At 51.9% G+C, this 27915-nt stretch overlaps 14 protein-coding genes across 14 annotated transcripts; 8 read left to right on the forward strand and 6 right to left on the reverse strand.

The window, feature by feature from the left end:
* LDX57_002729 (FAD-dependent oxidoreductase) lies at positions 1-1163 on the reverse strand (the record flags this gene model as incomplete). The annotated part of the gene is made up of 3 exons (XM_046084378.1): positions 1-298; positions 348-745; positions 807-1163. The coding sequence occupies 3 exons, from the start codon at positions 1161-1163 to the stop codon at positions 1-3; spliced, it is 1053 nt and encodes a 350-aa protein (XP_045940341.1).
* Positions 1164-3315: 2152 nt separating this feature from the next.
* optF (small oligopeptide transporter, OPT family) lies at positions 3316-6090 on the forward strand (the record flags this gene model as incomplete). Its single annotated transcript, XM_046084379.1, has 6 exons — positions 3316-3375; positions 3673-3864; positions 3937-5264; positions 5315-5529; positions 5576-5845; positions 5891-6090. The coding sequence occupies 6 exons, from the start codon at positions 3316-3318 to the stop codon at positions 6088-6090; spliced, it is 2265 nt and encodes a 754-aa protein (XP_045940342.1).
* A 106-nt stretch (positions 6091-6196) lies between these two features.
* LDX57_002731 (putative guanine deaminase) lies at positions 6197-7603 on the reverse strand (the record flags this gene model as incomplete). The annotated part of the gene is made up of 1 exon (XM_046084380.1): positions 6197-7603. One exon carries the CDS (start codon positions 7601-7603, stop codon positions 6197-6199), a length of 1407 nt encoding a protein of 468 aa, XP_045940343.1.
* A 202-nt stretch (positions 7604-7805) lies between these two features.
* Positions 7806-9903, reverse strand: LDX57_002732 (putative C6 transcription factor; the record flags this gene model as incomplete). The annotated part of the gene is made up of 2 exons (XM_046084381.1): positions 7806-8572; positions 8622-9903. The coding sequence occupies 2 exons, from the start codon at positions 9901-9903 to the stop codon at positions 7806-7808; spliced, it is 2049 nt and encodes a 682-aa protein (XP_045940344.1).
* A 1213-nt stretch (positions 9904-11116) lies between these two features.
* On the reverse strand, positions 11117-11656 carry LDX57_002733 (uncharacterized protein; the record flags this gene model as incomplete). The annotated part of the gene is made up of 1 exon (XM_046084382.1): positions 11117-11656. Exon 1 carries the CDS (start codon positions 11582-11584, stop codon positions 11117-11119), a length of 468 nt encoding a protein of 155 aa, XP_045940345.1. The 5' UTR covers positions 11585-11656.
* Positions 11657-11964: 308 nt separating this feature from the next.
* LDX57_002734 (MBL fold metallo-hydrolase) lies at positions 11965-12843 on the forward strand (the record flags this gene model as incomplete). Its single annotated transcript, XM_046084383.1, has 1 exon — positions 11965-12843. The coding sequence occupies one exon, from the start codon at positions 11965-11967 to the stop codon at positions 12841-12843; it is 879 nt and encodes a 292-aa protein (XP_045940346.1).
* A 530-nt stretch (positions 12844-13373) lies between these two features.
* LDX57_002735 (uncharacterized protein) lies at positions 13374-14153 on the forward strand (the record flags this gene model as incomplete). The annotated part of the gene is made up of 1 exon (XM_046084384.1): positions 13374-14153. Exon 1 carries the CDS (start codon positions 13656-13658, stop codon positions 14151-14153), a length of 498 nt encoding a protein of 165 aa, XP_045940347.1. The 5' UTR covers positions 13374-13655.
* Positions 14154-14469: 316 nt separating this feature from the next.
* LDX57_002736 (putative epsilon-lactone hydrolase) lies at positions 14470-15822 on the forward strand (the record flags this gene model as incomplete). Its single annotated transcript, XM_046084385.1, has 6 exons — positions 14470-14530; positions 14588-14685; positions 14747-14778; positions 14836-14981; positions 15038-15621; positions 15679-15822. The coding sequence occupies 6 exons, from the start codon at positions 14470-14472 to the stop codon at positions 15820-15822; spliced, it is 1065 nt and encodes a 354-aa protein (XP_045940348.1).
* Positions 15823-17024: 1202 nt separating this feature from the next.
* Positions 17025-17508, forward strand: LDX57_002737 (uncharacterized protein; the record flags this gene model as incomplete). Its single annotated transcript, XM_046084386.1, has 1 exon — positions 17025-17508. One exon carries the CDS (start codon positions 17025-17027, stop codon positions 17448-17450), a length of 426 nt encoding a protein of 141 aa, XP_045940349.1. The 3' UTR covers positions 17451-17508.
* Positions 17509-18976: 1468 nt separating this feature from the next.
* On the reverse strand, positions 18977-20373 carry LDX57_002738 (putative oxalate/formate antiporter; the record flags this gene model as incomplete). Its single annotated transcript, XM_046084387.1, has 2 exons — positions 18977-19884; positions 19938-20373. The coding sequence occupies 2 exons, from the start codon at positions 20371-20373 to the stop codon at positions 18977-18979; spliced, it is 1344 nt and encodes a 447-aa protein (XP_045940350.1).
* A 748-nt stretch (positions 20374-21121) lies between these two features.
* LDX57_002739 (uncharacterized protein) lies at positions 21122-21823 on the forward strand (the record flags this gene model as incomplete). Its single annotated transcript, XM_046084388.1, has 1 exon — positions 21122-21823. One exon carries the CDS (start codon positions 21122-21124, stop codon positions 21821-21823), a length of 702 nt encoding a protein of 233 aa, XP_045940351.1.
* A 1376-nt stretch (positions 21824-23199) lies between these two features.
* LAG1_1 (sphingosine N-acyltransferase lag1) lies at positions 23200-24492 on the forward strand (the record flags this gene model as incomplete). The annotated part of the gene is made up of 2 exons (XM_046084389.1): positions 23200-23982; positions 24037-24492. The coding sequence occupies 2 exons, from the start codon at positions 23200-23202 to the stop codon at positions 24490-24492; spliced, it is 1239 nt and encodes a 412-aa protein (XP_045940352.1).
* A 581-nt stretch (positions 24493-25073) lies between these two features.
* Positions 25074-25913, reverse strand: LDX57_002741 (uncharacterized protein; the record flags this gene model as incomplete). Its single annotated transcript, XM_046084390.1, has 3 exons — positions 25074-25253; positions 25327-25609; positions 25771-25913. 3 exons carry the CDS (start codon positions 25911-25913, stop codon positions 25074-25076), a joined length of 606 nt encoding a protein of 201 aa, XP_045940353.1.
* A 998-nt stretch (positions 25914-26911) lies between these two features.
* On the forward strand, positions 26912-27873 carry LDX57_002742 (uncharacterized protein; the record flags this gene model as incomplete). Its single annotated transcript, XM_046084391.1, has 2 exons — positions 26912-27141; positions 27198-27873. 2 exons carry the CDS (start codon positions 26912-26914, stop codon positions 27871-27873), a joined length of 906 nt encoding a protein of 301 aa, XP_045940354.1.
* Between the last annotated feature and the right edge of the window lie 42 nt (positions 27874-27915).

Consider the following 27915-nt stretch of genomic DNA (forward strand, 5'->3'; position numbering starts at 1 on the left):
TCAAGGCCCAGCCTGAGCAATCACATTATCCCGTTCTGCCTTTTCCACGATCTTCGCCAGAGCGTCCGCAACGCCGTAAGAAAATGCATATCCGCCTCCTCCAAAGCCATAAGCCGACAAGATAAGTCGATCACCAATCTGTTCCGAGTCCAGTCGGAACCCTCCCTCCCGGGACGGCCGAATACCAATAATATGGCTGACGTCTTCATCGTCGGGGTTCTCAGGGACGATATCAGGAGCAAGGCGATGGGCGCGTGCGATCTCGTCTCGGGCGATGTCCATGTCTACTTCTGGAGAACTATGCTCAATTAGTCATAGGAAGATCGAGACTGGCCACCAATACTCACACAGTGTCTCTCTGTTTGCTGCCTCCAAGGACAACACCCTTGGACAAAGGCCGGGGGATAACATAGGTATACTCTTTGCCGTTCCGGAAGTACATTCGTTGGCAGTTTGTCGTCCGATAGAACACGTTCTGGCCACGCTCGGGGAAGCATTTGTCATCTTGAACGTCAACAAGAGTCTTACTCCCAAGTCCGCTGGCATTGATAAAAACGCTCGACTCGGGGAACATGTTGTATAGCTCCTGCAGCGATTCGACTCGTTTCCGGATAAAGTGGCCACCCAGCGAGGTAATCTTCTTGCCGAGATAGGGCATGTGCCGCGTTGGATCGGTAACGAGAGAGTCATAGGCCCATCCGCAGCTGAAGTTTGCAGGGTATTCGTCGGGACTCAAGTCGCGGAACTGGCATTAAGATCAGTCCTCTACTCCACATTTGCTTGTCGGATGCTATTTGCCACCCTACCTTGGACACCACGGTCTTTCCCCACAGAGATGAGTTCGGAGTAGGCGGCTGTTCGAGGTACTCGCGGGAGTCGACAATGCAGATGCCTGATTCCGGCTCTTCCTGAGCCATCATGAGTAAGTGGCGATGGGTGACAGCCTGGAAGTATTGATTTTCGGGGCTGATGCCGCCAGCGGCATGCCATGCTGCACCGGCCCAAGCGGAAGCATAGAAGATGTTCTGATCGCCGGGCAGATACTCGGCCACTAAGATCACACGGAATCCATTGAGAAGTAACTGTCGAGCCGTGGCACAACCGATGATGCCGGCACCCAAGATGATGATGGGACGTTGTGAGAATGGCAAGTCGCCTCCCATTGTGGCCTCAGGTGTCCACTTTGCAGTATCCGCGAATTCCGGTTCGAAGGGGATGATCCTCACTCTGACAGAAGACAGGGTGGGTATCAAGTTTTATATAAACTAAGAAAGAGGCACAGAAGAATATTCGGGAAATCGAGGGGGGGATACAAGAGGGGGAATTCCGAAGGCAATTCTGAGGATTAAATTTCAAGTATATAAGCAAAGACCACCCATTGCTTCGCTTTCGGGCGAGTAAGAAACTACCTACCTAATCGGCACTTATGCATGCCAAACAGCGTCGTTCGACAAGCCCATGCGACCGATCATTCGTCCCAATTGCCCAACCAAGAATGGAGATCGACCCTCGCCTTTGCTACGGATGGTTTGTGGGTGCCAATCAGTCAGTATTGGGAGTCGGGTCGAAGCGCCCAGATCCGACGGTCGGCTCGACCCGCTCTGGTGCAACTCCCACACAACTCGCCAACGCGAAAAGAAGAAAGGATACTCCTATGATGAGGCGAGGAAGGTGCATCCAGTTGTTGGACAGACCGCCACGATCTGCCTCTCGAATCATTCCACAGGATTGGGAAGGAGATGTGATGGCGTGACAGAATTGGCGGCAGACTCCGACCGCAGACATGGTCGAAGCAAACGATTCTCTGCCTCGCTGGGATAGTTCTGGACCAGCTATCTCTGCAAGGCGGGGTTTTCAGTAGCCGACAATTATCGGAGACGATGGCTGTGGATGATGCTTTGAGTCTCTGACCCTGCTTAGTTCATAAAACCATGAGATCATTCTTCCCACCTTTGTCCTCTTCGTAAATTCGTATCCAAGGAAGGGTTTCCGAGACAGTAGGAAGATAAAAGGATCAGTGGTGGGGAAGGAGTGGAATTCCATGATTCCAGCTCCATAATCCCAACGTGGTAGCAGACTAGCAGTCCCTTAGTGGTGTGGATAGTTTCCTGCCCTACTGTTATCTATCGACCCTTGATCCTCATGCTAGCTATTTAGTTTGTCCACTAGACAATCTGAAGAGAAAAATGTCGGAGCGCACGCCGATGGTCGGAGCAGGGCAAAAAGATATGGAAATTCTTCGAGGCGTCCCTGAAATTTCGAACTCCACGCACGTAACTCTATTTCGATCAAAGTGAGACCGAATGCGTGCCCCTGGTTTCATTGGAATGTACGGAGCAGATGTAGTGCAAGGGATAAACCTTCGGATGTCGGTGCTCGTTGCACGACTCCTATGCAGACTCAGTCTTCCTGGCGACGTCAGAGGTAGCCGCCAATGTAACAGTTGCGACATGTTTGTACGAAGCCACTCTTCTTTTCTCCAGCCTTGTTGATAATTCCAAGGCCATATGGATGACCAATTGGAGAGTTGGTATCAAGAATGAACCAAGTCCCAATGGCAGGGACACTGTGTATATATTTTCGAGTCCGACCAACATCCAGGAGAAGCAGAGCTGGACCACGCTACCTATCAGTGACGCCTATTGGATTGTGTGCTCAAAACCATCTTGTTCATGTCGTCGCAAATATTCACAAGTATCCGAGTGGGTCTAGAGCCCAATATAACCTTGGGTCGCTAAAAAATCCATATTCCATAGTCGCTACTCCGTACTAAAATATCACTAAGACTGAACGTTTAGTGCGGCCGCAAATGCAAGTCGCTGACATGGAGCGCCGACCTTTCTCTCCTCTCGCTTGCAATTCATGGCCAGATTCGGACCTCACCACGGCGGTTTCCACCCGCGATCGACTGTTGAGCGTGAATTCGTCGTCTTGGCAGATGTCGGTACCAGACCACGCCCTCCCGATAATACACCGCATGGCAGTCGCCAGCCTCAAGCAATCATAGGACAAATGCCAAATGGATGAAAAATGATAGGATCCACGCTGACCGCCAAGTTGCCAACACGAGGGAGAAAAGGGTTTCAGTCCGCAGCGTGGACAAAGTGGGGGGGAAATGAGTTCCGACTGGGAATTCCAGAAAGCAGCAAGTGGCAGCGGATGAAGCCGACAGATCGCGTGACTTGGCGTCACGAGGCCAGCGCACTAAACCCGAAGCGGGACTCCTGGGAATCCCGCGAGGTGCCGATTTCTCCCACTCTGGAAGTCTGGAGAGTCATGCTAATCCCGATCCTCTAACGCTGCATGCAATGCACCATGTCTGGGAAGCTCAAACCCCCCGAGGATGAGAAATCCCTGCGGGACGACTCGATTCAGGTGGGTGTGACCCAGTTTTTTTTTTTCGTCCTTGCAACTGCAACCTTACCCCATCCCCATCCTTGCCTCAGGTTTTCATTTGATCATCCTCTGGCGTGGTCCCCTTGGCCTATCGCCTTGACCTCCAGGCCCCCCCAAGGCCCCCCTTTGGAAGCTCCAGATCTACTCCCCTTCCACGTGGTTGGTGGTTCCCTTCCACCGATCTGGCCAATTTTTGATTTGTGTTCTCGTGGAATTGGACCCAACTGTCAATGTCAGAATGCGAAGATCGTCTAACGTCCGATGGCCTCTCATTAGGTTCCGCCGCTAGACACCCAAAATGAGCATGACTTCACCGTCCTGAGTGACCGTGATGCAGCCAAGATCCTCCCCTACGAAGCCGATGATTCTCCCTTCCCAGAAGTGCGGGCGGCCGTGCGGCCCAAGGATGATGTACACTTGCCAATCAATACCGTTCGCATGTGGGTGATCGGAATTTTGTTCACAATTGTAGGTTTTACCGGTGGCACGGGAGGCGCCGACGTAAGACGACATGAATGGATAAGGCTGACGCCGTTGTAGGTGGGAAGTGGCCTGAACCAATTTTTCAGCTTGCGACAGCCCAGTGTCACGATCAGTGCGCTGGTGGCACAGCTGGCAGCCTATCCCATCGGATGTGCTTGGGCACGATGGATCCCATTGGGTCGGTTCAATCCGGATCGCCATTTCAACATCAAGGAGCATGCGCTCATCACAATCATGGCCAATGTCTCGTTTGGATCGGCGGCGGCCACGCAGGTCATCGAAGCGATGGTCAAATTCTACGGCATGCCCTCGAAAGGCGGTTTCGAGATCCTCTTTACCATCACTACGCAGATGTTCGGGTTCGGTCTGGCTGGAATGGCGTCGCGCTGGCTCGTGGGGCCGGCGACGATGATCTGGCCCCAGGTGTTGTCTAATGCTGCGCTACTGTCGACGTTGCATTCCCGCAGCAATAGCTTGGCCGATGGCTGGATCATCACGCGCCTGCGCTTTTTCCTGCTGGTTTTTATTGGCGGAGCGGTCTGGTACTTCCTTCCGGGGTATTTGTTCACCGCACTCAGCACCTTCAGCTTCATCTGCTGGATAGCACCGCACAATGTAGTCCTGAATCAGCTCTTTGGCCAGCGGACGGGACTGGGAATGTCGGTTTTGACCTTTGACTGGGCGCAGGTCGTCTTTGCCAACGGAAGTCCGCTGCTCGTTCCCTTCTGGGCCGGATGTAATGTGATGGGATCGTTTGCCTTGTTTTTCTGGCTCATCTGTCCCCTCTTGTACTACACCAACACATGGTACTCAGCCTATCTGCCCTTGCTGAATCCGAACACCTTCGATAATCAGGGTCGGCCCTACATGGTCGGGCGCGTTTTGAACCCGGATGGCTCGGTGAATCCGGAGGCATATAAGAATTACTCGCCGATGTTCCTGCCGGCGGGCTATGCGGTCACATACGGCGTGGCGTTCGCCAACTTGACCGGCATTTTCGTGCATGTGGCGCTGTACCACGGAAAGGACCTGTGGGAGCAGTGGAAGGGGCGCAACCAGAAAGATGTACATTCCCGTGTGATGGAGGCCTACGCCGACGTGCCGTGGTGGTGGTTCGGTGCGGTGACCATCGTGATGTTCGTGCTGAGTATCGTGACCAACGAGGTGTGGCACACGGATCTTCCGGCGTGGGCCGTTCTCCTTGCCTATCTGTTGCCGGCCGTGTACTTTATCCCGATCGGGATCATCAAAGCAGTGACCAACATCTCCAGCAATCAGCTCAACTTGATCACTGAGTTCATCGGGGGATATGCCTTTCTCGGGCGACCGGTTGCCAACATGGCGTTCAAGTTCTACGGATATGTGGCAGTGTCACAGGGTCTCGAGTAAGTCGCTGTAGCTGTGGGTCTCAGGCAACACGATACTGACCGGTTAGGTTCGTGGCCGATATGAAACTAGCACATTATCTGCACATTGCTCCCCGAACGCTCTTCATGGCCCAGGGACTTGCCACCCTGATCGGAGCCATCGTGCAATGCGGCGTGACGGTGTTCATGATAACGCGATTCGAGGGGATCTGTAAACCGGATTCCCCGGGCGGATTTAGCTGTCCACACGGACATGTGACATATTCTTCTTCCTTGATCTGGGGTGGGTCTTTCTTTCCTCTCGGCAATAGTTCGGACTGACTCTGTAGGCGCTCTCGGCCCCGGTCGGAACTTCTCCTCGGGCCAAATCTATGGCAATCTCCTTTGGTTCTTCCTGGTAGGCCCGGTTGTTGTGATCATCACGTATCTTCTAGGCCGCCGATGGAAGCAATTCAACTACATTTCCTGGCCGGTCGCGTTTGGCGCCATGAGCCAGGTCCCACCGGCGACGGGGATCAGCTTTTCGTCCTGGTGGATTGTAAACATCATTTTCAACGGGCTGATCAAGCGGCGCAAGCCGGCGTGGTGGGCGAAATACAGTAAGTTCATCTATCTTCTGTTTGCCGGCTCGACTAACATGACAGACTACGTGCTGTCCGCCGCACTAGACTCGGGCGTCGCCGTCTCCACGGTGATCATCTTCTTCTGCATCATCCTGCCGGCCGGCCTGCTGCACTGGTGGGGAAACGACGTGCAACGTCGGACAGCGGATGACATGGGAACGCCGTGGAAGAAACTGCCAGAGGCGGGATACTTCGGACCGGCCATAGGGACGTGGCGATGACATAAAACCTCGACGAGGGTCTACACATGTCGATTTCGGGATATTTCACTGATACTTCAACGCGATAATACAACAACTAATATATGGCAACATACTTTATCATGCTCTATCCTTTGACTCTCCTTCCCTTGACCCAAACACCCGTAATATTGCGATCATCCCCAGTCATAATGAACTTCTCGAACACACTCCTGATATCCTCATCCTCGTCAACATCTGCCATGACCCCATCAACGCTCACATCCACCAAACAAGCATCCAACTCCTTCCCTGGCTGAAAGTTCCCAACCTTCCCATCCAACCCAGCAACCCTGGCCCCTCCCAACGTCGCCATATAGAAACCCTCCTCGGTACTCAACGCCGTCCTCCCTCCATCACCCCCCTGACCCAGGAACGTCTTCCCAGCAACACTAACCAGATAAGCCTGCCTCATAACCTCCAACATGCTATTCGTAAACCCACCGCCACAATCCGTCCCTAATCCCACCTTGACCCCCCTCTCCAAATACTCCCGCACAGGAGCCACCATAAACCGATCCATACAAGTATTCGACACGGGACAATGCGCGATTCCACAGTCCAGCTCTTTCAGTCGTTCCATCTCCCCGTCCTTCAGGTAGATCGCATGAGCCAGGATACTTCGTTCGTTGAGCAGGTTGAACGATTCGTATAGTTCCGTTTCTGAGTTGAAGCGGGGGAATAACTGGGCTGTGAACTCCACTTCCTCGGGACTCTCGTTGAAATGCGTCTGTACTGGCAGGTTCGGATACCGCTTTACCAGCTCCCCAAGTCCCCGGAGCAATTCATCCGTGCAGGAGATGGCAAACCGAGGGGTAATAACCGGCGTAACAAGCCCCTTCCTAATCCCATCCTTATTCGCATCCCCATCACTCACACCATGATCAGGATCCTGCTCCAGAGCAAGAACCTCCTCCAAAAACTCCTCCGTAGCCCTCAAACTCCCCTCCACCCCATTAGACTCAACATACCAATCCGGCGCATTCCGATCCATATTACACCTCCCGATCAACGCGCGCTGTCCCTCCCGAATACACGTTCTCGCAAGAACCACCGACGCGTCTTGATGCAATGACGCGTAATAACAAGCCGTCGTGATACCCTGCTTCAGACCCGCTCGGACACATGAGGTGTATAGGGAAGAAGCGTAGACGGGGTCCGCGCATTTCGCCTCGTTCGGGAACGTGAGTGTCTCGAGCCATGTGAGTAGGGGGAGGCCGCGGCCGAGACCGCGTTGGGAGTGTTGAGGGGCGTGGGTGTGGGTGTCGATGAATCCTGGGAGGAGGAATTGGGTTGGCGAGAGGGTGAGGGTGGGACAGGTTGAGGGCGTTAGGTTGTGGGGGGTGAGCAGGGAGGGGATGGATGATGGGGGTGTCGAGGGGTGAATTGAGAGGATCAGGCCCGTGGGGGAGATGATGAGGAGGGTGGAGGGGAGGATTTGAAGGGTCGTTGGGGTGAGGGAGTGGATGAGGGTGCCGTGGATGGAGTGGGCCATTTTATTAGAGGTGGTAGACAAGAGAAGATATGAGAAGATGAGGGAAATTAGGAAGAAGAAGAAGAAAAGGAAGAATAAAATAAAGCGGGGAAGAGAGAGAAGTGTTTATGTGGGGAAGCTCTCCGATAAGACCGACATGCTTATCTATGCGCTACTTACAAGTTCGCTATACTATATCATCATCTTTATATACATAATTCAATCATAGGGTATAGAAGGTCGCCATCTCCTCTTGGAACCAATCATAGGAATACAGCAATTGTTGCGCCAGGTGAGGGTCCATCACAGGAATATTGCCCGAGTCATTGACCAGCAACACGTCGTCCAGCACCGGCGCCAGAGGCACGGGCGGCGCCACCAGGACATGCGGCTGCTGCGACACCGGCGGCGGTGGCGGCGGTTGCGGAGGGTTCTGCTGACCCAATTGCTCCTGTTGGTATGCTAGGTGGCTGAAGATCATTGTGCTCTGCTGTCGGAACGTCTCCGCCAGTCGTTCGACACCCGGTCGTCGCTTGCCAAACTCTTCCAACAGCACCACCACCGCCTGGATGGCGCGGCGCATGGTCTGGTCGTCTGGCTGCCACGCGGGCGGGAGACCGTCGCGTACCGCGAGAAAATCGTGGTTTAGACACCAGAGGATAGTGATTCCCGCGAAGTACGTCTGGCTCAGCGTCAACCAGATCCATTTCAACTTGCCCACCGAGTAGCTGTCCCAGTATGATCGAATGACCTGGATACTGGCGTCGCCGCAACTAACGATGCTCGTTGCATCAGGAGTCGGATTCCGTGGACTGGGTCGGTACATGAGCAGGAGGGTTGTGGCATAGAGGTAGTCATAGTAGCTCGTAGAATACAGAAGAGCTGGCGGATAGACCGGCGCATTCCGACGCCAGTCATCCAGCTCTTGGCGGAAATGGCTGAGCGTCACAACCACTTCGTTCGTCGGGGGAGGGGGTTGATTGTTATATACTGCGAGCGTTAGTCGTGCATCTGCAATGGAAGGTAAATTAATGCTTACGGTAACGGTAAATGCGTGAAAAGATCCGACGCAGGCGAACGACCTGCACCGGGATGGTCATCACGCTGGTTCCCGGCGCCTCTGTCCAATCGTCGTTGAACTCCCGCGGGAGGCTGACGCTGATGTCCTCGTCCACGATGCCCAGCGGCCGACACAGCGTGCTGGCAATCAGCCGATCCAGGTTGTACAGGCTCCAGAACGCCCGTTTGGTCATCTCCTCTTCGATCACGCTCGCTGCAGGCCGAGCCTTGTGTAGACCTAGACTGGTTGCCAGCCGCAAAGCAGTGCCCAGCACATGCCACACGCTGGGGCCAGTGGTCGCGAAAAGGGTGTACAGCGCCATGCTGAGCAGCGCTTTCACCGCCGCCAGGTCCTCATTCTGCAGAGCCAGCGGTAGCGTCTCCTGGCTCACACGGTAGAACTCCATCGCTTGCGTGCCATCGGACGACCCGATCAACAGAGCGATCGCGATGGTAATGTGGTAGGTATAGTGAAACTCCGTCGTCGGAGTCTCGCCCGCGTAGATGCGACGCAGCGGTGGAAAGAAGTCGGAGCGGTGCAGGAACGGATACTGGTACCCCATACTGTCAAAGTACCGCGAGGCCACCTGCTCGGCTTCTTCCAGCGAGGCGAGTCGGAGGACGCGGGGGGCGGTCTTGGTCGAGGTGATCGTGGGCCGGGCCACCGAGGGCCGGCGATGTTCGAGATGGTCGCGAAAGATCTCACCCACGTTGGGCAGGTCGGTGCCGACCCCAGACGCGCTGGCCGGACTATTTGACGCCGGCGTTCCGCCCAACGGGCGCATCGAGTTACTCCGGCTCATCAGCATGCTCGGCATCTGATACCACCAGTCCGGATCTCCCTCGCCATCAAGAGGACTCCCCGTGGGCCGGTCGGCCACGGGAATGCCCGTCTTCTTCCGCACGACCTCCTCCAGCCATCGCACACGGTTTTGTAGGTTTTCGAGCTGATCTCGCGGGACAGAAGCGCTGGCGACCTGGGGCCCGGGCGGCGGGATGGTACAACGCACGCCGGCACGCGTGCAGGCGGAGCAATTGGGGTAGCGGAAGTCACATTTCTTCTTGCGCTTGCGACAGAAATCACATGCGGTGGAGACGCGTTTGCTGCGATGCGACGGGGAGGAGACGTGGGAAGGGAGGTGCGTTGGCGGGGGTAGGGAGTTGTTGAGCAGGGGCGATTGGGCGGAGGTATGCGGCGCAAGGGAGGAGTCGAGACGGAACTTGCCCAGCTGATGGCGAAATTCGGGGTCCCTGTTAGTCATGGTGGGCACCCAAGAATGAGGCAGCAGATGCAGACGAAGTAACAGGCCAAGGATTCAGGCGGCTCGAACCGCAAGCCATTCCGAGTGGAGTTGGTCCGATGTGATGGATTGATGGACTGTGATTGATTAATGGGTGGAGGGATTCGAGGGAGGGCGAATGATTGACGGAGCGATCGACCTGACCGGCATCAGAAGGAGGAGTGGAGCGCAGCGCACGACACTGCCGACTGCAAAGAAGAGGCGGGCGATGACTCGCGTTGGCGATGATTTCCACGAAGGTTGAGGTTGGGCACGTGGAGATCTTGGCATCCGCTGTCTAACAATAGTTATCCTTCGTGAGACACTCTTCAATATCACCATGAGTGTCTCACCAGAGGCCACATCCCTGTGCGCTGACTATTTAAGCTTATTATTGTGCACCCTATCTGGTGCTCACTTTCTTTCTTTTTTTTTTTATGCTCACATCTACTGAATATGCCTTCTATCAGATAAATATACTGAAATCTACATAATCGGAGTGCAGTGTGGCCATGAAAATGTAAAAGAAGGTAGATACTTGGAATGACCTCTCTTCTCGGCCGACTATGTCCTCCTGGCCCGGATAGATCGAACGGCAGTTGTCAATAGGGAGCCTCGTTCATAGCCAGCTTCTTGTCTCCGCAATCGGCAAAGTAACAAAGATAAGGGAGCCGATATCAGGTATGCAGAGTGTGGACAGCTAATAGATCGTCTTCTGTCGTGAATAAAAGGACAACAAAGTGATAGTGTCATAGGTGAGAGGATATCGATATATCAAGCTGGAGTGCATTGTATACTTACCGCTGTCCCTTTCTCTGTTCACTATTGTTATCTTCCGATGACAAGAGTATGTACGTTTATGTATACGATTGGGTAGTGTCACTCTCCAAGCACTGTCTACAGTTATGAATATAGCAATTAAATATTATAGTTGCGTGTAATTCAATATCATACGGCTTCTTATTTCCTCTTCTTCTTCATTCCTTTCTCGAATACGCCAGTCACTCAGCCCACAGCAGTGCTACAGAATCCTCGGACTTCGCCTATTAGAAAAGAACAAGAAAGATATCTCAAAGAAGAGCGGTTACTCCCTTGAAGCCCTGCCCGCCAATTCTTCGGAGTCAAAGCAACCCGAGAGCAGCCTTAGATTACCTGAACTATTGTAACCCTAAGAGACACTAGAAAATACCCCGATTCACAGCTTGAGGCCGTGTCTGCCCGGCCCCGCAGCCAGGTACTCTCCATATTTAACCGCCTCGTTTCGATCCATCCACTGCTGCCAGATCTCCTTGTTCTGAACTGGCGGAATCATACCATTCACGCGCCAATTGTCCGGGGGATGTTCGTAAATATTATACTCCCACTTGACGCCCTTCGGACCCAGAATCGGCTCCACAATAGCATTGACACTATCGATGAAGGCCAGACGGACTGTCTCGTTGGGAAACGAGCGAGCAGCGTGATCAAGGACGAAGAAAACCGTATTGGGGGGTGTTTTACCGCCGCTGTAGAAAGTGCCAATGCGGTTTTCGTGAAAGAAGACGTTCACGAGGAATGCGGGGATGCCATGTTTGACGTAGTTCTCGGTGATGGCTTGCGCTAGGGTGTCTTTTTCAGTCTTGGATAGGGTATCGGGCGTGAGTTCAAAGGTCCAGCGAGGCATTTTGAGTGATTAGATGATGTTCTTGGGAGAGAGAATGGTATGAAAGCTAGTGCTCAGCAGTTGGGGGGTAGACCACCTTCATTTGTAAATATGTGCGTATATAATTTCTCGCAAAAGCGGGTGACGGATATGACTTGTTTACGAGGAACCGAGGGCTTCCACCATGTAAACACTGATACCTCCAGATATTGGTTGATCTCAAATGATAATTGGTGTTGTTCAATCACCCCCGTTGATTAGTGATATTACCCCATGTTCACTAATCTAAATTATCATCGCACCGCTCATCTGTTAAGTTAACCCGTCTTTCCATACAATGGTTATTCATGCTAGATTCCCACCAAAATCCTGTCTCCTATTCTACTAAATCTGCAATCAACATGCCATCCATCCTTCAAGCCGATGTCTACGTCTCTTCGCGCCTCCCACTCGCAATCAAGCGGCTCGGCGAAACAAGCACCTTCTCACCAATCTCCTGCACCCTAATCCACGGGGAATCCGAAGCCGTTCTCGTTGACACACCTATTTCAATCTCCCAGACCGAAGACCTCGCATTCTGGATCAAGTCCACCGCCCCAGGCAAAGACCTTCGCTATGTCTACATCACCCACGGCCACGGCGACCACTGGTTCGGCATAACCGTGCTTCGAAAGCACTGGCCCAACCTCCGCGCCCTCGCTACCCCAGGCACAGTCGAGCATATGAAGGAGCAAATCAAGCCCGCCATCTTCGAGGGAACATGGCTGAGTCTCTTTCCCGGGGGCCAAATTCCCCAGTCCCCCGAGCTCGCGGAGGCCATGAAGTCTCCGGTGTTCGAGATCGAAGGCCATGAATTCCGCGCCGTCGAGGTCGGCCATACAGACACATACAACACGACCGTGCTCCACGTGCCTAGTATCCACCTGGTAGTCGCCGGGGATGCAGTATACGGCGATGTACACCAGTACTTCGGAGAAGCCAATACTCCCGAGAAACGACAGGAATGGCTCCGAGCGCTGGATGCGATCGAAGCACTAAACCCACACACCGTGGTTGCAGGGCACAAGCGAGCCGGAACGGTGGACGGACTGTTCAACGTGCAGAAGACTCGTCAGTATATATTGGATTTTGAGGACGCTGTTATCTTGGCGTCGAATTGGAAGGAATTGGCAGAGGACATGCAGAGACGCTATCCTCGACGCATTAACCCGCATGCAATTCTCAGGGGAGCGGTGGCTGCATTCTCCGAGCCATCTAGCTCGCGCGGTGGTAGGATTTAGTGCGGCGGTGTCAGACTTGATTGGTTTATGGCCCTTTCCCGGTGTCAGGATGCGATGAGATAATTTTTGATACTGAATGAATCAAGGTTATTACTGTCCGATGCGACAGTTTAGCATCGGACACTATCTCGACCGTCACCTCCATTTCCCGGCCGGAAGGCTCTGACTCTCTCTGTAGTTGTTAAGGTGAATGAATCGACTGAGACAGGGGGATTCATAAATAAGATGGGATAGCATAAAAAGAGATATATCTATCGCTGCAGGGTTTGCTGCAATCACAGAAGAACACGATTGCCAGGCGTGCACCTTATCCACTCGACCAACCTGCTTGGTTGATGTTTACCACCACGTACTTAAACCTACATTTTTTAAGCAAATATATCGATATTCTCGACGTATCATAGAGAAAAGCCTGAGGTTCAAGATTTTACTGATACAAGACTTCTGTTTCCCCCGCTATGTGGTTGTCGAACCGAAAATATCATCATTTACTACCCTGTACGGTTTCTAGATTTCAGATGTCTTTCTTCTGTAGGTCTCTATACTCCGATGACAGTGACCATTGCTTTATAGAATAGACTATTTTTAAAGGGAGTGTACTGGATGCTGTGTTGGTTGCTGGACTGATCAGTAATCATCTATGTTAATGCGGGAGGTGAATATTGATTAGAAGAAAGCCTCGGCTGTACTTCCTAGAATGGATGCGTGAAGTATGAGCAACGAGCGCCATTGACGAATATATAAACCAAGGCCAAACATACTATTCAACCACTACTCCAATCCAAATAAAACAGCAATCAACATCACCAACAATGGCCCCCAACCACGCCTACCAGCCCATCATAGTCTCGAGCGACGACCTCCCAACCGCCCGCAAACGACGCACCATCTACCTGCGTCCCTTCCTCCTCTTCTGGCTAAACTCCCTCTTCGTCGAAATCGTCTTCCTTGCCGTCGGCGTCTTCATTATGACCGGAACGCGCGATCTCTTCTACAAAGTCATGTGGACGCTCGTTTTCTGTCCGCTGGGCATGGGCGGCGCAATGGGCGGCCTGATCAACACCTTCATCGTGGACCACTACTACGGCAGGAAGGCAGCCCACTTTACCGGGATCTTGTCATTGCTGATCCTCAGCGCTTGCAACTATCTTTGCTACAACCTGGATAGGCATTTTGGGTGGTTTGGGGCTAATGACCATCCGATGTGGTTTCATTGGCGGTATCCGATGATTTGGGGGGTTGGGTATGTAAATGGAATGCTTATGTTTACGGACCAGGGGCAGGAGAGACTTGCGAGGGTGGGGTTGTAGATCTATCTATTCTTGGAGTTTACTGAAGAGGATAAGAAGCACGGATGAATTCATGATGGGGTCAAGGTTTAGTCCGATGATTGAAGATTTGAGGGGATCTGGCATGTCATATGCGACAGGTTTAGAAGCTCAAAGGAAGGACAGATGGTTTTACCAAAGGACACGCTTGTGTGTAAGGAATTGTGCCTCGGCAAAAAGCATAGATACTAATCATAATGTAAACCGATCCGCGGTAAAGCTTTGATTGCGGAAACTACTTATGTCCATCGAAATATGGCCAAACAGCCCCTTCTCCGGGAAATGAAACATCGGCACAATGAATCACACCCTGAGCGTTTGGGGAAAGATAGATGCCTTTCTAGGCTGGTTCTCAGTTGGTAAGTAGACTATGCTCTGGTCTTCTAAATATTATGTTACTAAACACAGTTCCGCAGGAGCGGGAGTCGTCTATGCTGCGATATTCGGGTGGTTTAGAGGTCCATCTGGGGCTGACAGCTACCACCACCATATTGTACAGGCGGCAACGAAAAAGGTACCTGGGACTAAAAGGTTCGATTGTGATCAAAAGTAGATGTGCTTACAGGATCCACTAGATCACCAGACGGTTCACCCCGCTTCAAATCCAGTAAGTAATGCCGCTTCTTGTTTACAGAAGCCTGTGATTCCTGACCGTGCTGGATAGGTATCTTTTCCCGTCGTATGACCAGCTATACTTGGATTATTGCAAGAGCGCTGGGGTTGAGCCAAACTTTGTATCGAACGACCGTGGCTTGAAGGGATTCTGGATCGGTTCTCCGACGGCCAAATACGTGGTGATCAACTTCCATGGTAAGTTATTCCACCCACCAAGATCCCGACACACCGGGCTAAAAGACCTACTCAAGGCGGAGGGTTTGCTATGGATGCCACAGGTCCTTACCTCGACTTTTGGCCGAATGTAGCAAAAGAACTATCCGACAACGATATCACTACCGGCTGGTTCAATGTTGCCTATACGCTGACGCCGCACGCAACATATCCCACGCAGTTTCGCGAGGCAGTGGAAGCTCTGCGATACGTTCTCGAGGACCTCGGACGCTCACCCTCAGAGGTTATCCTTGTTGGCGATTCCGCTGGTGCCAATTTATGCCTGGCTATTTTATCCCACTTGTCACACCCATCTCAAGACGCACCAGAACTGACAAACACCGAGCCACTCAAAGCTATCGTACTCATGTCACCTTGGATCTCTTTTCGCCATGATTGGCCGAGTATGAAGACCAACGGACACAAAGACATCGACGCAAGGGAAGTCACGGAGAGGTGGTCAAGAGACTACTTGAACGGGGTATCCACGAACTACTACGCCGAAGCACTTGAAGCGCCTGAAGCGTGGTGGGAAGATGCTCTGGTAAAGCAGACTCTTGTCCTGGCTGGGGCCGATGAAGTGTTACTGGATTCGATCACGGCTTGGGCTCAAAAGTTCTCCGTATGCCATGTTTCCCGAATAGCTGCATGATAATCCGCGCTGACTGATTATATGCAGAAATCGAATCCTGATACCACCCTGATGATTGGTCAAAAAGAGTGTCATATCGCGCCTCTCATTTGGCCCCTTTTTCACGACAACCACGAGACCCAGCAGGGACTCGCTCTGAAGGGTTGGCTGTGCGAGCGACTGCGTACATAGTATGTGCGGATTCCTCCATAAGCCAAGATGGGAAATTCGCTCAACCTCCCTTAGACGAAGGTCATGCGCCATTTAGGCAGATTGGTCGTGAGGTAGAGATGGTGGAAGACGTTTCTGAGTAACTCCCTAGAAGACAATTCCGAGTATTGGTCCTCCTGTTGTGAGATAGTTCAACCCTCCACAACAACTATGGCATGGTTGCATAAAGCTTTCATAGGATGTGTTTCATAGCTAGTGGAGCTTGGCTCTGCTGGGTCCATCGTGATGTTCCCACATACATCTATCAGCCTAACGTTTGGCGACTTTATATATCTTTTTCCCGATTAGGATAGATCGCACCTTGGCTGATAACTCACCTCGTGGGATCTGTCGATCGCATAACGTGCCTGGCCAACGCCTAGTCAACTGGGAACCAACGATTTCCCTTGCTATCGCTCTCATCCTTGGCTGTTCGCGGTTCGTAAGAATTAGCCTGGCATAGTTAGGGCTAGACGAGTAGGTTCGTCCTCCGTAGAACCGAAAGCCACGGTGGGGTCTATAGGCTAGGTACTCCGTACTCCGTACGGCCCCCAGGTCAACGATGGGAGCTATCAAATTAAAAACAACGCCGAGAGTATATCTGATGGATATGCCAATACGAAATGATATCATTTTGGTTTAACGAGCTAGTCTGGTTGGATGGCGCGGGAAGGACAACTTGGCGAGGTCCACTACATACACTATGTTATTTACAACTGCCACTTTGGTCTTTTGTACAATATCTTGGCCTAGGCTACAATAAACATTGAGTTTCGGTCTGAGATATCTGTGGAGAAGGGCGATTTGAAGGTCCTTGCTCGATCTACTAACCAGATCATGCGAATACACTTCTTGGCACATACAGGGAGGAAGGTCAAACGAGGAAGAGAGTGAGATATTTACCCATAGACTGAGTGTTACTACACGGTAGGAATGTGAAAGTTAGGCTTCTACCACCTCATGTTGCAAGTATGCCGAGTTAAAGACTCGGCCATGGATTGAAGTATTAGCAGAAGCTAGAGGTCAAAGAGTTATAAAAGCCCACGAAGGGACGCACATTTTCAGCATCCCAAACACCATCTTCACTTTACCAACTTCCCCTCCCCTAGGCAAGTACAATCTCCACCGAAGACACAAAAGACAGGACTAACCTTCTCAAACAGATCGTCTGTCTTTCTAGCAAAATGCGCCTCTCTACCGTCTTCACCGTGGCTGCCACCGCCCAATCCGCTATGGGCTGTACCTTCGTATTCTGGTTGACGCAAGAAGCATCTTGGGGTGGCACCAACGGCGTTAGCCATCTAGCCCGGATCTGGGAGAGCGACGACCCCGACTTTAAGGGCACAGCCGACGCGTCCGTGGACATTGGGTTCCAGGGAGGCTGCAACAACGTTGGGTACAAGGGACAGACATATGAATTCTGCTTCGAGAGAGCCGCGAATCACGACCTTCACGGACCCGCGACGGTCCGACGGACCAACAATGGTGGTGGAACAAAACGCAACATCCACCCCGATGGACAGGAGTATAGAGATGTCTGGAGTGTCGGTCTGGGTAGTGTGGATATCCATGCTTACTATGTGACGGGTATTGAATGTCCCTCTTCGTAATGCACTAGTTGCTTGGGGGGGGCTTTCGTTTAGGAGGTTTGAGTTGTAGGATCGGTTGTGTTGATATAATCTCACTTTAGATGGAAATCGTGGCCGGAACATGTATTCAAAGCGAAGGATCTGCGAATATAATGATGCATCTGGCCCTTTCTGGCCGAGGCTAAAGATGTAAAAAAGCGAAGCAATAGGCAGTGAGCTCCCACCTGCGGCTCCTACCAGTTTAGCCTCTGCCTGTACAGATGATTAGACTAAATGAAGGACCGACCATCGGGTACTGTCAAGCTGTGTCCCAAGGAGTAAGTAACAGAAAATAACCGTGACAATGACAATTAATGATAAGAGCCGGAGTCAAATGACAGTAACACGACATAATGTGCATTAAACATACGTTATCCTCATTCACGACCCATGTTTCTAATTCCGAATCGTAGGTATCGAAGCAGCCCCGTTCTTTGGCAATCTGGTTTATCGATAGGTGCTGCAGGCCTGTATTCTGTGCCAAGTTCTGACAATGTACTGTTTTCCCTACGCCAAAGATGCCTGTAATGATCACATTCGGAGTTGTTCGCATCTTGGCCTCAACAGTAGTGCTGAGCAGCCAAAACCTGCAGTGTTTGCCATCGAAAAATGATGACGATTGAGGGGTAAGATTCCCAGTCAATCCAATCCATTTTTTTGGCCCTAAAAGAGCCCCGTATCGCATGAACTCTCTTCGCTCCCCAAGTCTCTGCATCAGAGAAGCGCCTTGGTGCCACGGAAGGTCTTTTGTAAATCGAGTTCTCCATGTCGAACCGCTGGCCTGTCGAGCCGCTTGACTTACAAGCATGAAATCGGTCATGGAGCCGTGAGGGAGATATTAAATGGAAGGGGACAAAGGGCTAAAGAAAATTATGAGAGGACTTTGAGTCTTGGTAAGTGTTTTGAAAACAAACGACTCAGGTATTTTTCAGATGCAAGAAATGTGCTGGAATTAAGTTTGAGCATTGAGAAGCTTGTGCAATAGTGGATGGTGTGAACTCAGTAGATGATGCAAGGCAGATGATAGATTGATCAATCAATGAGAGGTGAGGAGTGAGAAGAGAAATGGGAGAAGCGAAAGAAGGGTGGGAGGACTTAATGACTGGCACTAGTGGGTGTTGCTGGGAGCCTGGATGCCTTGGACGCACGTTGTCCTCGAACTCACTTGAACGTAGATCAAGCTTTGAAGCTTACATGCCAGCTCACATATGTGTGGAAGAGTGTAGTCCGTGATTGCACAATGAATTCTAACGAGGGCTCAAGGTTAGAGTATAGTTCAGACTTCTGCAATGTAGCGATTTCTTGATCATCTATTTACTATCTTCTCGAATTACCTCTTTTGTGATCTCCGTCTTCGGTACCAACTACGACTGATTTGCCGCCAAGTAGATCGATCTATTAGCACCATGGTCTCTATTATGACACCTAATTAAGCTTATATATACTTCATATCTCATAAGTCACCAACATCAACTTCACCACACCCCTTTAGGTCATTAAGTCTAGAACTAGAATTTCGTTTTCAGACCCCACCCACCCGCAACACCTCTCGCCACCACAAAGGCAATAAACGACGCCATGTACAATGCACCCGCAAAGATAATCAACCCCCAGTAATCGCCTCCGTTTCGTTCCTGGATAGCACCGGCAATCGGAATGCCAGTCAGCGTCGCGAAGCTCACCAACGTGAAGGTCGTCCCATTTCTCTTGCCGTAATCCTCCGTGCGACAGACCTGGGAGATGCACACGGGCGTCAGACTGATCGCCGCGCCACTCCAGAAGCCGAACAAGACGGAGTAGGCGATGATAGCGGCTTGGTTTTGGCCGGCTTTATACCACAGCGCCAGGGTCAACACGCCGCAGATGACGGTCGTCATGGCCATGACGTTGAAACGACCCAATCGGTCGGCCAGAAGGCCAGGGAACGCACGGCCGGGAATCGCTCCGACGTTGAGGAAGATTGAGAGCTTGTAGGCTAGGGACTCTCCGAGTCCGGCGTAGAGACCGTAGGATGCGATATAGGTGTATGGAATGAAGACGGCGAATTCCACGAGCCAGACGGCCAGGGTGGTGAGGGCGTAGTTTGGCTCCCGGAGCGCCTTGACGTCGATGGCCATGCCGGCGGCATGGTTGGGCGGGAGGCGGGTGCGCATGAGCAGACAGGCTAGGGCGCACAGAAAGAAGCTGATGATGGCCACGATGCGCATCGCCCAAGGGAATCCTAGCGTCGGGGCGACGTAGAGGATAATGATAGGGAAAATAACGCCACCGAGACCGCCGGCCGTGCAGGCGATGCCTGTTGCATAGGCACGGCGCACGTTAAACCAGTGCCCTACGACGGCGATGGCGGGAGTGAAGAGACAACAAGAAGAAAGACCGCCCAGGACGCTGAACGAGAGGAAAATTTGATAGTATTCTACCAGGATTTAGCGAGTTGAAACGTTTTCTTCTAGACGGACATGGACTTACCTGTGCTAGCGCTGAAGAAGAAGATTGCCAGGACCAAGCCAACAGACCCTGGAGCTATCACCGGAAGCAATCCTCGACTGTCAAAGATGGGGCCTATCTGCGCACTCCCGAAGTTGAGAAAGAAACTGAAAGCGCCAAAGATCCAACCGATGCTGGAATCCGAGTAGCCGGCCAACTGATGGGTCGATGTCCAAGCGTGCAATGCGCCGATAGTGTTCAACAGGCCCATCGCGGGCATCATGGCGCAGAACGAGCCCAGCACGACGAGCCACGCCCTCGTGCCTCCCTCGGGGAACTTTCCGTGGGGATCGGCCAACTCGGTTGCTTCCGAGACTGGGCGCTGCTCGGTCGACGGGGTCTTCTCGGCGATGACTTCGCTTTGCATTTCCTGTCGTGCCTCTGGTGGCTGCGAGACATTGAGCTCGAGATCCGCCATGGTTTATTATATAGGCTCCGTAGGCCGGATGGGGAGAAAGAATTGGGTATCGACAAGTGTGGGGACGGAAGAAGAAGAAAAAAAAAAAAAAAAAAGGGAAAAAAAAGGGTCGACTCCGCAATCCGCATGCCACCCAACAGTCAACACTACTCTCGATCGGGGAAGTCTATCGAGATTGACGATTGTCCCGATAGTCTGATAATGATATCGCGACTATCGAAGATTTTGACGGTTAGGGCTATCGCCAGTCTCGTTATCTTGCCGGGAAACGCCACTGATAACCTTAATGCAAGACTTCTTTTACCGTGTATTAACCCCCACTGCAGGGAACTATCCACGGCTGTAAGAATGCGAGGCTTCTCTGATGCTCAGTTTGATTGGAAAATAGGGATAATTCCGTAAGGGACGCCGCTATTTCCTCAAATGCAACTATGATCTACTCATAGTGCTCAGACTGAGTTCCTACCAGATTTTCATGTCTGAAGCGGTTAGCATATCCGACCGAGCAGATGAATCCTTTCTCTGGCTTTTTTGCGAAGACTCAAGGCCAACATACTCCGTAGGAATAAGCACTAAATTCGGATCCCTTTGGCGGCTTAACCGGATCGGGTTCCCGTCATAGAAGTTGTATATAATCAACGGGGTTCCCAGATTGCGCAATCCCTCTCTCTTGCTATCATTCCTTCCCTCTAACCCTCTCACCCTCGAATCCACGTCTCTATTCCAATCTGTCCAGTCTCCAGTCACAATGATCGCCAAATCAACCCCACCGCTCATCCTCATCCCGGTCAACCTCGCCGACGGCAAAGAATATACCGAGTTCCAACGCCAACGCACAATCTGCGGCTGGAGCTTCTCCGACGAAACGCTCGCCTTCTATCGCGAAAAGCAAGAACAGAAATTGAAATCCCTGTTTTGGATCACGATCCCCGATCCCGACGCTCCTTCGATGGTCGTCACCACCTCAGCGTGTGGAACTACAGAGTCGGAGCCCACAGAAACAGAAGCATATTCCACCCTCCGGGCAGGGCACATCTCACTAGACGCCTATAACGACCCCCCGCATGACCTGGATCTAGCCGCAGCGGATAAATCCACCCTCGCGATTCAGAATTTCTTTCTTCTGCCCGAGTACCGCAAGCTTGGGCTGGGCCATGCGGCGATGGATCGGCTTGAGAGTCTAGCGCGAACAGAGCCGTATGGGAGTCCGAATTGCCAGTTCCTGGCGCTGAGTACCCTCTCCAAGAGGTATATATATCAGGAGGGTCCGGAGTGGAGGGATCTGTGGGCGAAGTTTGGGATGGAGGTTCCGGAGTTCAGTGCGCATGCGTGGTATGAGACGAGAGGGTATGAGTTGTTCAAGGAGGAGCCGAGGTATCCGATTACGAGTGAAGATGGGAAAATTGAGGTGAAGTTGGTGTTGGCGTTTTTGAGGAAGAGGGTTGTTTGATGGAGATGTTTGGATGGAGTCAAAGGTTTGGCTGGAAGGGCATGTATATGTGTCGTGTCAAGGTACTGTACATATAGTTAACTTATGTTCATGCATCAGCCACCACTTTAAGATCTCGTGCTTTTGTAAAGCAGGCTACAAAAGGCATTATTCTTCTATTGCTCTCTTCTGGCATGAAGATTCTGGTGTTTGACGAATCCCAGGATTTGTTCAATGCAATGCGATGGTGTAAGATATGAAGCACGTGTGCGGCATGTTTCAGCTTTCTTTATAGTTTGCAGGGGAGAAGTTTCGGGTCGCTCAGTTTTGAGTCTATTTACTTGAATCAAGGGATGAAGCAGATATATCTAATTGTTTACAAATCCAGGTGTCAGGAAAGTGGTGTATATCAAATTAGAGTTGCTAATCATCGCATTGATAACCAATTCAGGCACTTCCATAGGAACCATTCAAATCCGGGGCGACGGTAAAGACAGATGGCCACAGGCAGTTTCATCATTTCGTGGGACTTGGCGGTTTTACGGTTGAGCTAACGAGTCACTAGTCCCTTAGTTTGTGTCGCCAGCCAATGGAAAACATATCGAAAAAGCCCTGCTTGGAATGGCTTCATCTCGTGCCTCGTGAGCATCTTGGCAATTGAGAGTGTTGGCCTCGAGAGAATTGTTATTGATTATTCGCACTGAAAGCAGAAGACCTCGGGGTGGGCCAAGGAGATGCCGATCCAAGACGATAACTGGCAGTTGGCGCTGTGACGGTGGAGTCGCCAGAGAAAAATAATTGGAACGAAGAGGGAAAAAAAGAAAAGAAAAAAAAAAGCCCCTGACATCAAGTGGAAGTCCGATTCAACCTCCGTCCGTCTCGTCTCTTCCTTCATCCTCAACTCTACTCCGGTCTGAACATTTTCTTCACACTCCCCACTCCCTAGGGTCGAAGCTCTTCTTCTCTTCTTTAATTCTCCTGTTGTAATTATACCTTGTATTTATTCTTATTCTTCGACCCTGTCCCTTCCTTTTCTCGTATTCATCTACTTCTCCCCCCTTTTTCGGCTGCGCCGCCGTTCGGAAGAATTAGCGGCCACGATTACGCCTGTCGCAGCTGAACAGGTCATAGCGGTCGCTCTCTACGTGCTGGGACGGACTGCGAGAAGGCAAAGCGTCTTTCCTTGTGCAAGTAATTAAAACCACTTGTGTACATCACATCCCCGACTCTCCGTTCGCCATGCCTCGATCGAGAAAGTCAAGCAACCTGGGTGCGGACATCCGCGGTGACACCAGCGCCCCGGCCATTGCTACGATGAATGAAGTCAGTCCGATCGAGACTGAAGCCCCCAAGTGGGATCAGGTATGCAAGCACCGATTTTCCAAGACAATGATCCCATGCGATTCAGTAATTGCCATCCGATTAAGTTCCCCCGCTCACTCCGTCCGGCCCTCCAGTCTCGCACCGAAAAGCCTCAAAAGTCGCAATCGAAACGTCGCAAGACCCGGTCCTTCCTCCGTCGCTTCAAAGATGCCTGCTTGAAACACACCTGGCTTCTTCCGCTCCTGATGCTGGCCGTCCTACTGGGCGCGTATGCCGTCAATCCGACTCCGTCGAACCCCATGCATAGCGCCATCTTCCTGTCCTATCCCCAACCTCCGACGACCCCCGACGGTCCGGTCATGTACGGAAAGGGCCCCAAGGATATCGCGTTCGTCTCGTTCTACATGGTTGTCTTGTCGTTTACTCGGGAGTTCATGATGCAGCGCGTGATTCGCCCCATGGCGATCTACTTCGGAATCCGCAGCAAGGGCAAGACCGCGCGTTTCATGGAGCAGGTCTACACGGCTATGTACTTCAGCATCTTCGGTCCCTTCGGTCTGTACGTGATGAGCAAGTCCAACATCTGGTACTTCAACACCACCGCCATGTTCGAGGGGTTCCCGCATCGCGAGCACACGGCGCTGTTCAAGTCGTACTATCTGCTGCAGGCTAGTTACTGGGCGCAGCAGGCGATTGTTCTCCTGCTGCAATTGGAAAAGCCTCGGAAGGACTATATGGAGCTGGTCGGGCACCACATTATCACGCTGGCTCTGATCGCCCTGAGCTACCGCTTCCACTTCACCTACATGGGAATCGCCGTCTATATCACCCACGACGTCTCGGACTTCTTCCTCGCGGTAAGAATAGCGTAAAACTCACTCCCAGCATTGCATTGAACTAATTGACGACAGACTTCCAAAACCCTCAACTACCTCGATCACTTTATCACCGTTCCCTACTTCGGACTCTTCGTCGTTATGTGGATCTATCTCCGACACTACCTCAACCTGAAGATTCTCTGGGCCGTGTTGACTGAATTCCGAACCGTCGGACCCTTCGAACTGAACTGGGAAACGCAGCAGTACAAGTGCTGGATCAGTCAGTACATCACCTTCGCCTTGCTGGCCTGTCTGCAGGCGGTCAACCTCTTCTGGCTGTTCTTGATTCTCCGCATCCTGAAGAACTACATCTTCAACAACGTCACCAAGGACGAGCGAAGCGACGATGAGGACGAGGAGCTCCAGGAGGAGGCCGCGGCCGTCACCACCGGTGCCGACGTCCCCAAGATCACTGCCCGCCACCCCAACAAAGAAACCCAGGCCCCGCAAGTTCTGGTCAACGGCGAGCCCGTCCAGAAGGATCTCTGAATTTCCTAAATAGGAGGCTACTGTGTCTTTTGACCCTGTCCTTGATTTCTTCAGTCCATGTCTCATGGCTAAGCAGATTTGCTCAACTACAAAAGTTGTCGATTATGCTGCATTTTGAACATCTTGTTTCTTTGGTGGACAGGACAGCAACTACTCCACCCGAGTAGTCGCGCCCGGTGCTCATGGTGTATGACCTTCACTTCATTGCACAATCTTTGTCTCTTATATATTCGGTCGTCTGGTGTTCTGCGTGATGCAGCTGAGTGGATATAGTGATGATTCCATGAATGAGCGCTTTTTTGTCTTTGTTGTTGTAATCCGAGTTCGGAGGGCATGGAGATGGTGCGCCATTCTTATCTATAATCATAATAATAGAATTGCACTGGCACGGATGTGTTGGTGTTTCATGTTCAATTTCTCTCTTATTAGTAGGTTGGATGATGATGCTTATGTGGTTACAGTTTTCGATATCTCTGCTGCTCGACCAGATTACCTTGACAGGTTCAATTCTTCCGATTAACATTTATATTACATGTCAAGATCTTCAAAGCTCGCTGTACTCGGTCGCAACACATGATAATCTAGGCCTGAGGCCGTTCGGGAGCAACAGTGCCCTTGACCTTAGCCGTCTCCGTCTCACCCTCGCCCTTGACACTCTTCCCCGGCTCGTTCACGTAGGGGTTGTCCGTGGTGGTGTTAGAAACGCCCTCCTGCTTACCCGACGTGCTGGTAAAGTCGCCAGCCTCTTTACGAGTATCAGGCTATCGAAGCATTAGCAGCCATCCATCAAGTCATTCCATCAACCTTTCCCCAAGCGAATGCCACTGTTCTTACCTGGTCCACATTCGAAGGCGGCTCGCCCTGCGATCCACCCTTTGGCTTGTCGTCGCCAGATCCCTCGTCGCTCTTCGACTCAGACGCCTGCTCGGTCTTCTGCTCGGCGTCTCGGTCGGGTTGCGCCTCTGCCTCCTTGGCAGACGTCTCGGCTTCCTTCTTCTCGGCGTCTTCGGACCCGCCCGTGTGTGCTTCGCCGTGGTGGTCGTGCGATTGCTTCTGCGGCCTGCTTTGGATCAAGTAGAAGGCTGCGGGACCGCCGAGGCCGACGGATCCGAGGAGCCTACGGGATGATTGGGGTGGTTAGTCGGAGATTGTGATTGCGATTTGTGATGCGATTGCATCATCGACTAGACACTCCATCGAGGCAATCATGCGTAGCAGGATGGATACTGGCAACTGGAGAGAGGAATTGATGCTGCGAGCTAGATGAGATGGACCTACCATGGCAAGTCACTCGATTTCTTCGCCTCGTGCGACCCTCCCGAAGCGTACGTTCGACGAGCGAGCTGCTGCGCCGGTCGACGGGCTGTGGAGCCGGCGGCTCGAATAGATGCGCGGAGGAGATTGGCACGTGCGAAGAGCATTTTGATGAGACCGTAGGCAGGAATTGGTTTTCGATGAACAGAAAAATGATGTGAAGCTGTAAAGAGAATGCGGGAATGGAATGACAGGGAATGGATTTGAGGGGGGAAGGAGGCTGGGATGAGATGGATGTTGCTTGCCCTTTTGCCCTCTCGGAGCGGCTGCTGCCGGCGTGGTCAGTGTGATGTAATCCCTCCATGGCGGGTCACCCTTTCCCTCCCTGCTTCTGTGGGTTTGGTAGCTTTGATGGGTTGGGTTTTGCAGGCCTGGTCGAGGTAGTGTTTCTTGGTCATTATGACATTCAATCGGCTTTGATTGGGTTTGGGTGGTTCTTTGAGCTCCTATAGGAAGTAGTTTGAAGTATGCTGGACATGCTGAACAGAAGGATGGCGTGATCTGCATACTCCTACAGTAGGAGTACTTAGGCTTCATGTTTCATACTGAAAACATGAATCCTCTATAAGCATATATATGCAAAAAGAATTGGCAAATTCATCTAACTCAAGATCAAATACTTCAATACTCCATATAATCCCTTAACGCAGCTTCGAGCTATCTTTTTCAAACTATACGAAACGAAGCATGATATATATCCTCCCAAGTGTAACTCACGAAAACCGTCTCACTATGCCATTGAAGCTTTCATCCACGAGTATGAACCTAATTTAATCAATCCCAGTTCAATTTCCCTCGAGAAGATCAATTCCATCCAACGTGACTGCCATCTGCGCAAAAGGTCTCTATGCTTCCCGAAGGAGCTCCCCCCGCCTGACGCCTCAGGCAGCCTCGACCCTCTCAGATCACGTCGGATTGACGGCACGACGGAGTTCATCTCCTTCTCAATCACTCACTCAACTCACTTTCCTTCCTTCCTTCTCCTTCAACTCTTCATTTAATCTCCTCCTGTCATACGTGTCTCTCAACCTGCTTGGCAGTACCCTCATAGCCTGCTTTCCCTCCTCCCTCAGAGCTTCCGTCTGCCTGCGGGGTCTTCACAGCCATGGCGGACCGACAAGCAGTTCAGCAAACGCTCAACAGCCAGCTCTCCAAGCTGGATGATCCCGATCCAGACATGCGATACATGTCCTTGAATGACCTGCTAGGAGTTCTCAATAGTCCCAGTTCATCATACTTGGCACATGACCAAAGCTCCTCCACACGTCTCGCCGACGGCCTCCTGAAAGCTTTGGACGATCAACATGGTGACGTCCAAAACCAGGCGCTGAAATGGTTTGTTCGATGTTTGTCTGCTTTCGAGATGCGCTCAGCTAACCTTGACCCCCTAGCCTCGGCCCCCTCGTCGTTCGCCTACCTACCGAGAGCCTTTCCTCGATCCTTGAGAAACTGTCCCATTTGACAGCCTCGCAGACCATCGATACCTCCGTCCCAAACACCGCATTGAGAACCATCGTCACGGCCCTTCCCCGCCCCCAGTCCGGTCAAATGCCAAGTCAGGAGGCTTCCATGGCCTACGCGGCGGTTTCGAAGGTGCTCATCCCTCGGTTGACCGGTCCGACGCAGTCTCGCACGAGTCGACGAGGATCGGTTGTCAAGGGTATGCTGGAGAAGGATCCGTCCAAGGGATTCAGCAGCGATGCGATCGACGTCCTCATTCAAGTGGTTACCTGCTTTGGGCCGCTGCTGAAGGAGGCTGAATTGACGGAGCTGCAGAGGTCAGTGATGGCAGTCATCGATAATGACACGGCCGGCACCGTGGTCACGAAAAGGGCGCTGGCAGCCATTTCCGTCCTGGTCTTGCATTTCTCCGACCACCAGTTTGGCGCTTTTGTTGAAGAGCTGGTCGCGCGCTTCAATGTCCCGCAACTGAGCATCGTCCACCGTCGTCACTTGATCGCCACGGTGGGAAGTATCGCAAGGAGCGCCCCGGTGAAGTTTGGTCCTCATCTGCCGACGTTGGCTCCGTATGTCTTCTCGGCGGTTGGGGAGGATGATTTGGAATAGGTAGGTTGTTACATCTGCTCAAATGACGCTCCTTGCTAGTTA

This window comes from Aspergillus melleus (assembly GCF_016097325.1).
Source record: "Aspergillus melleus strain CBS 546.65 chromosome Unknown contig1, whole genome shotgun sequence".
In the NCBI taxonomy this organism is placed as follows: domain Eukaryota; kingdom Fungi; phylum Ascomycota; class Eurotiomycetes; order Eurotiales; family Aspergillaceae; genus Aspergillus; species Aspergillus melleus.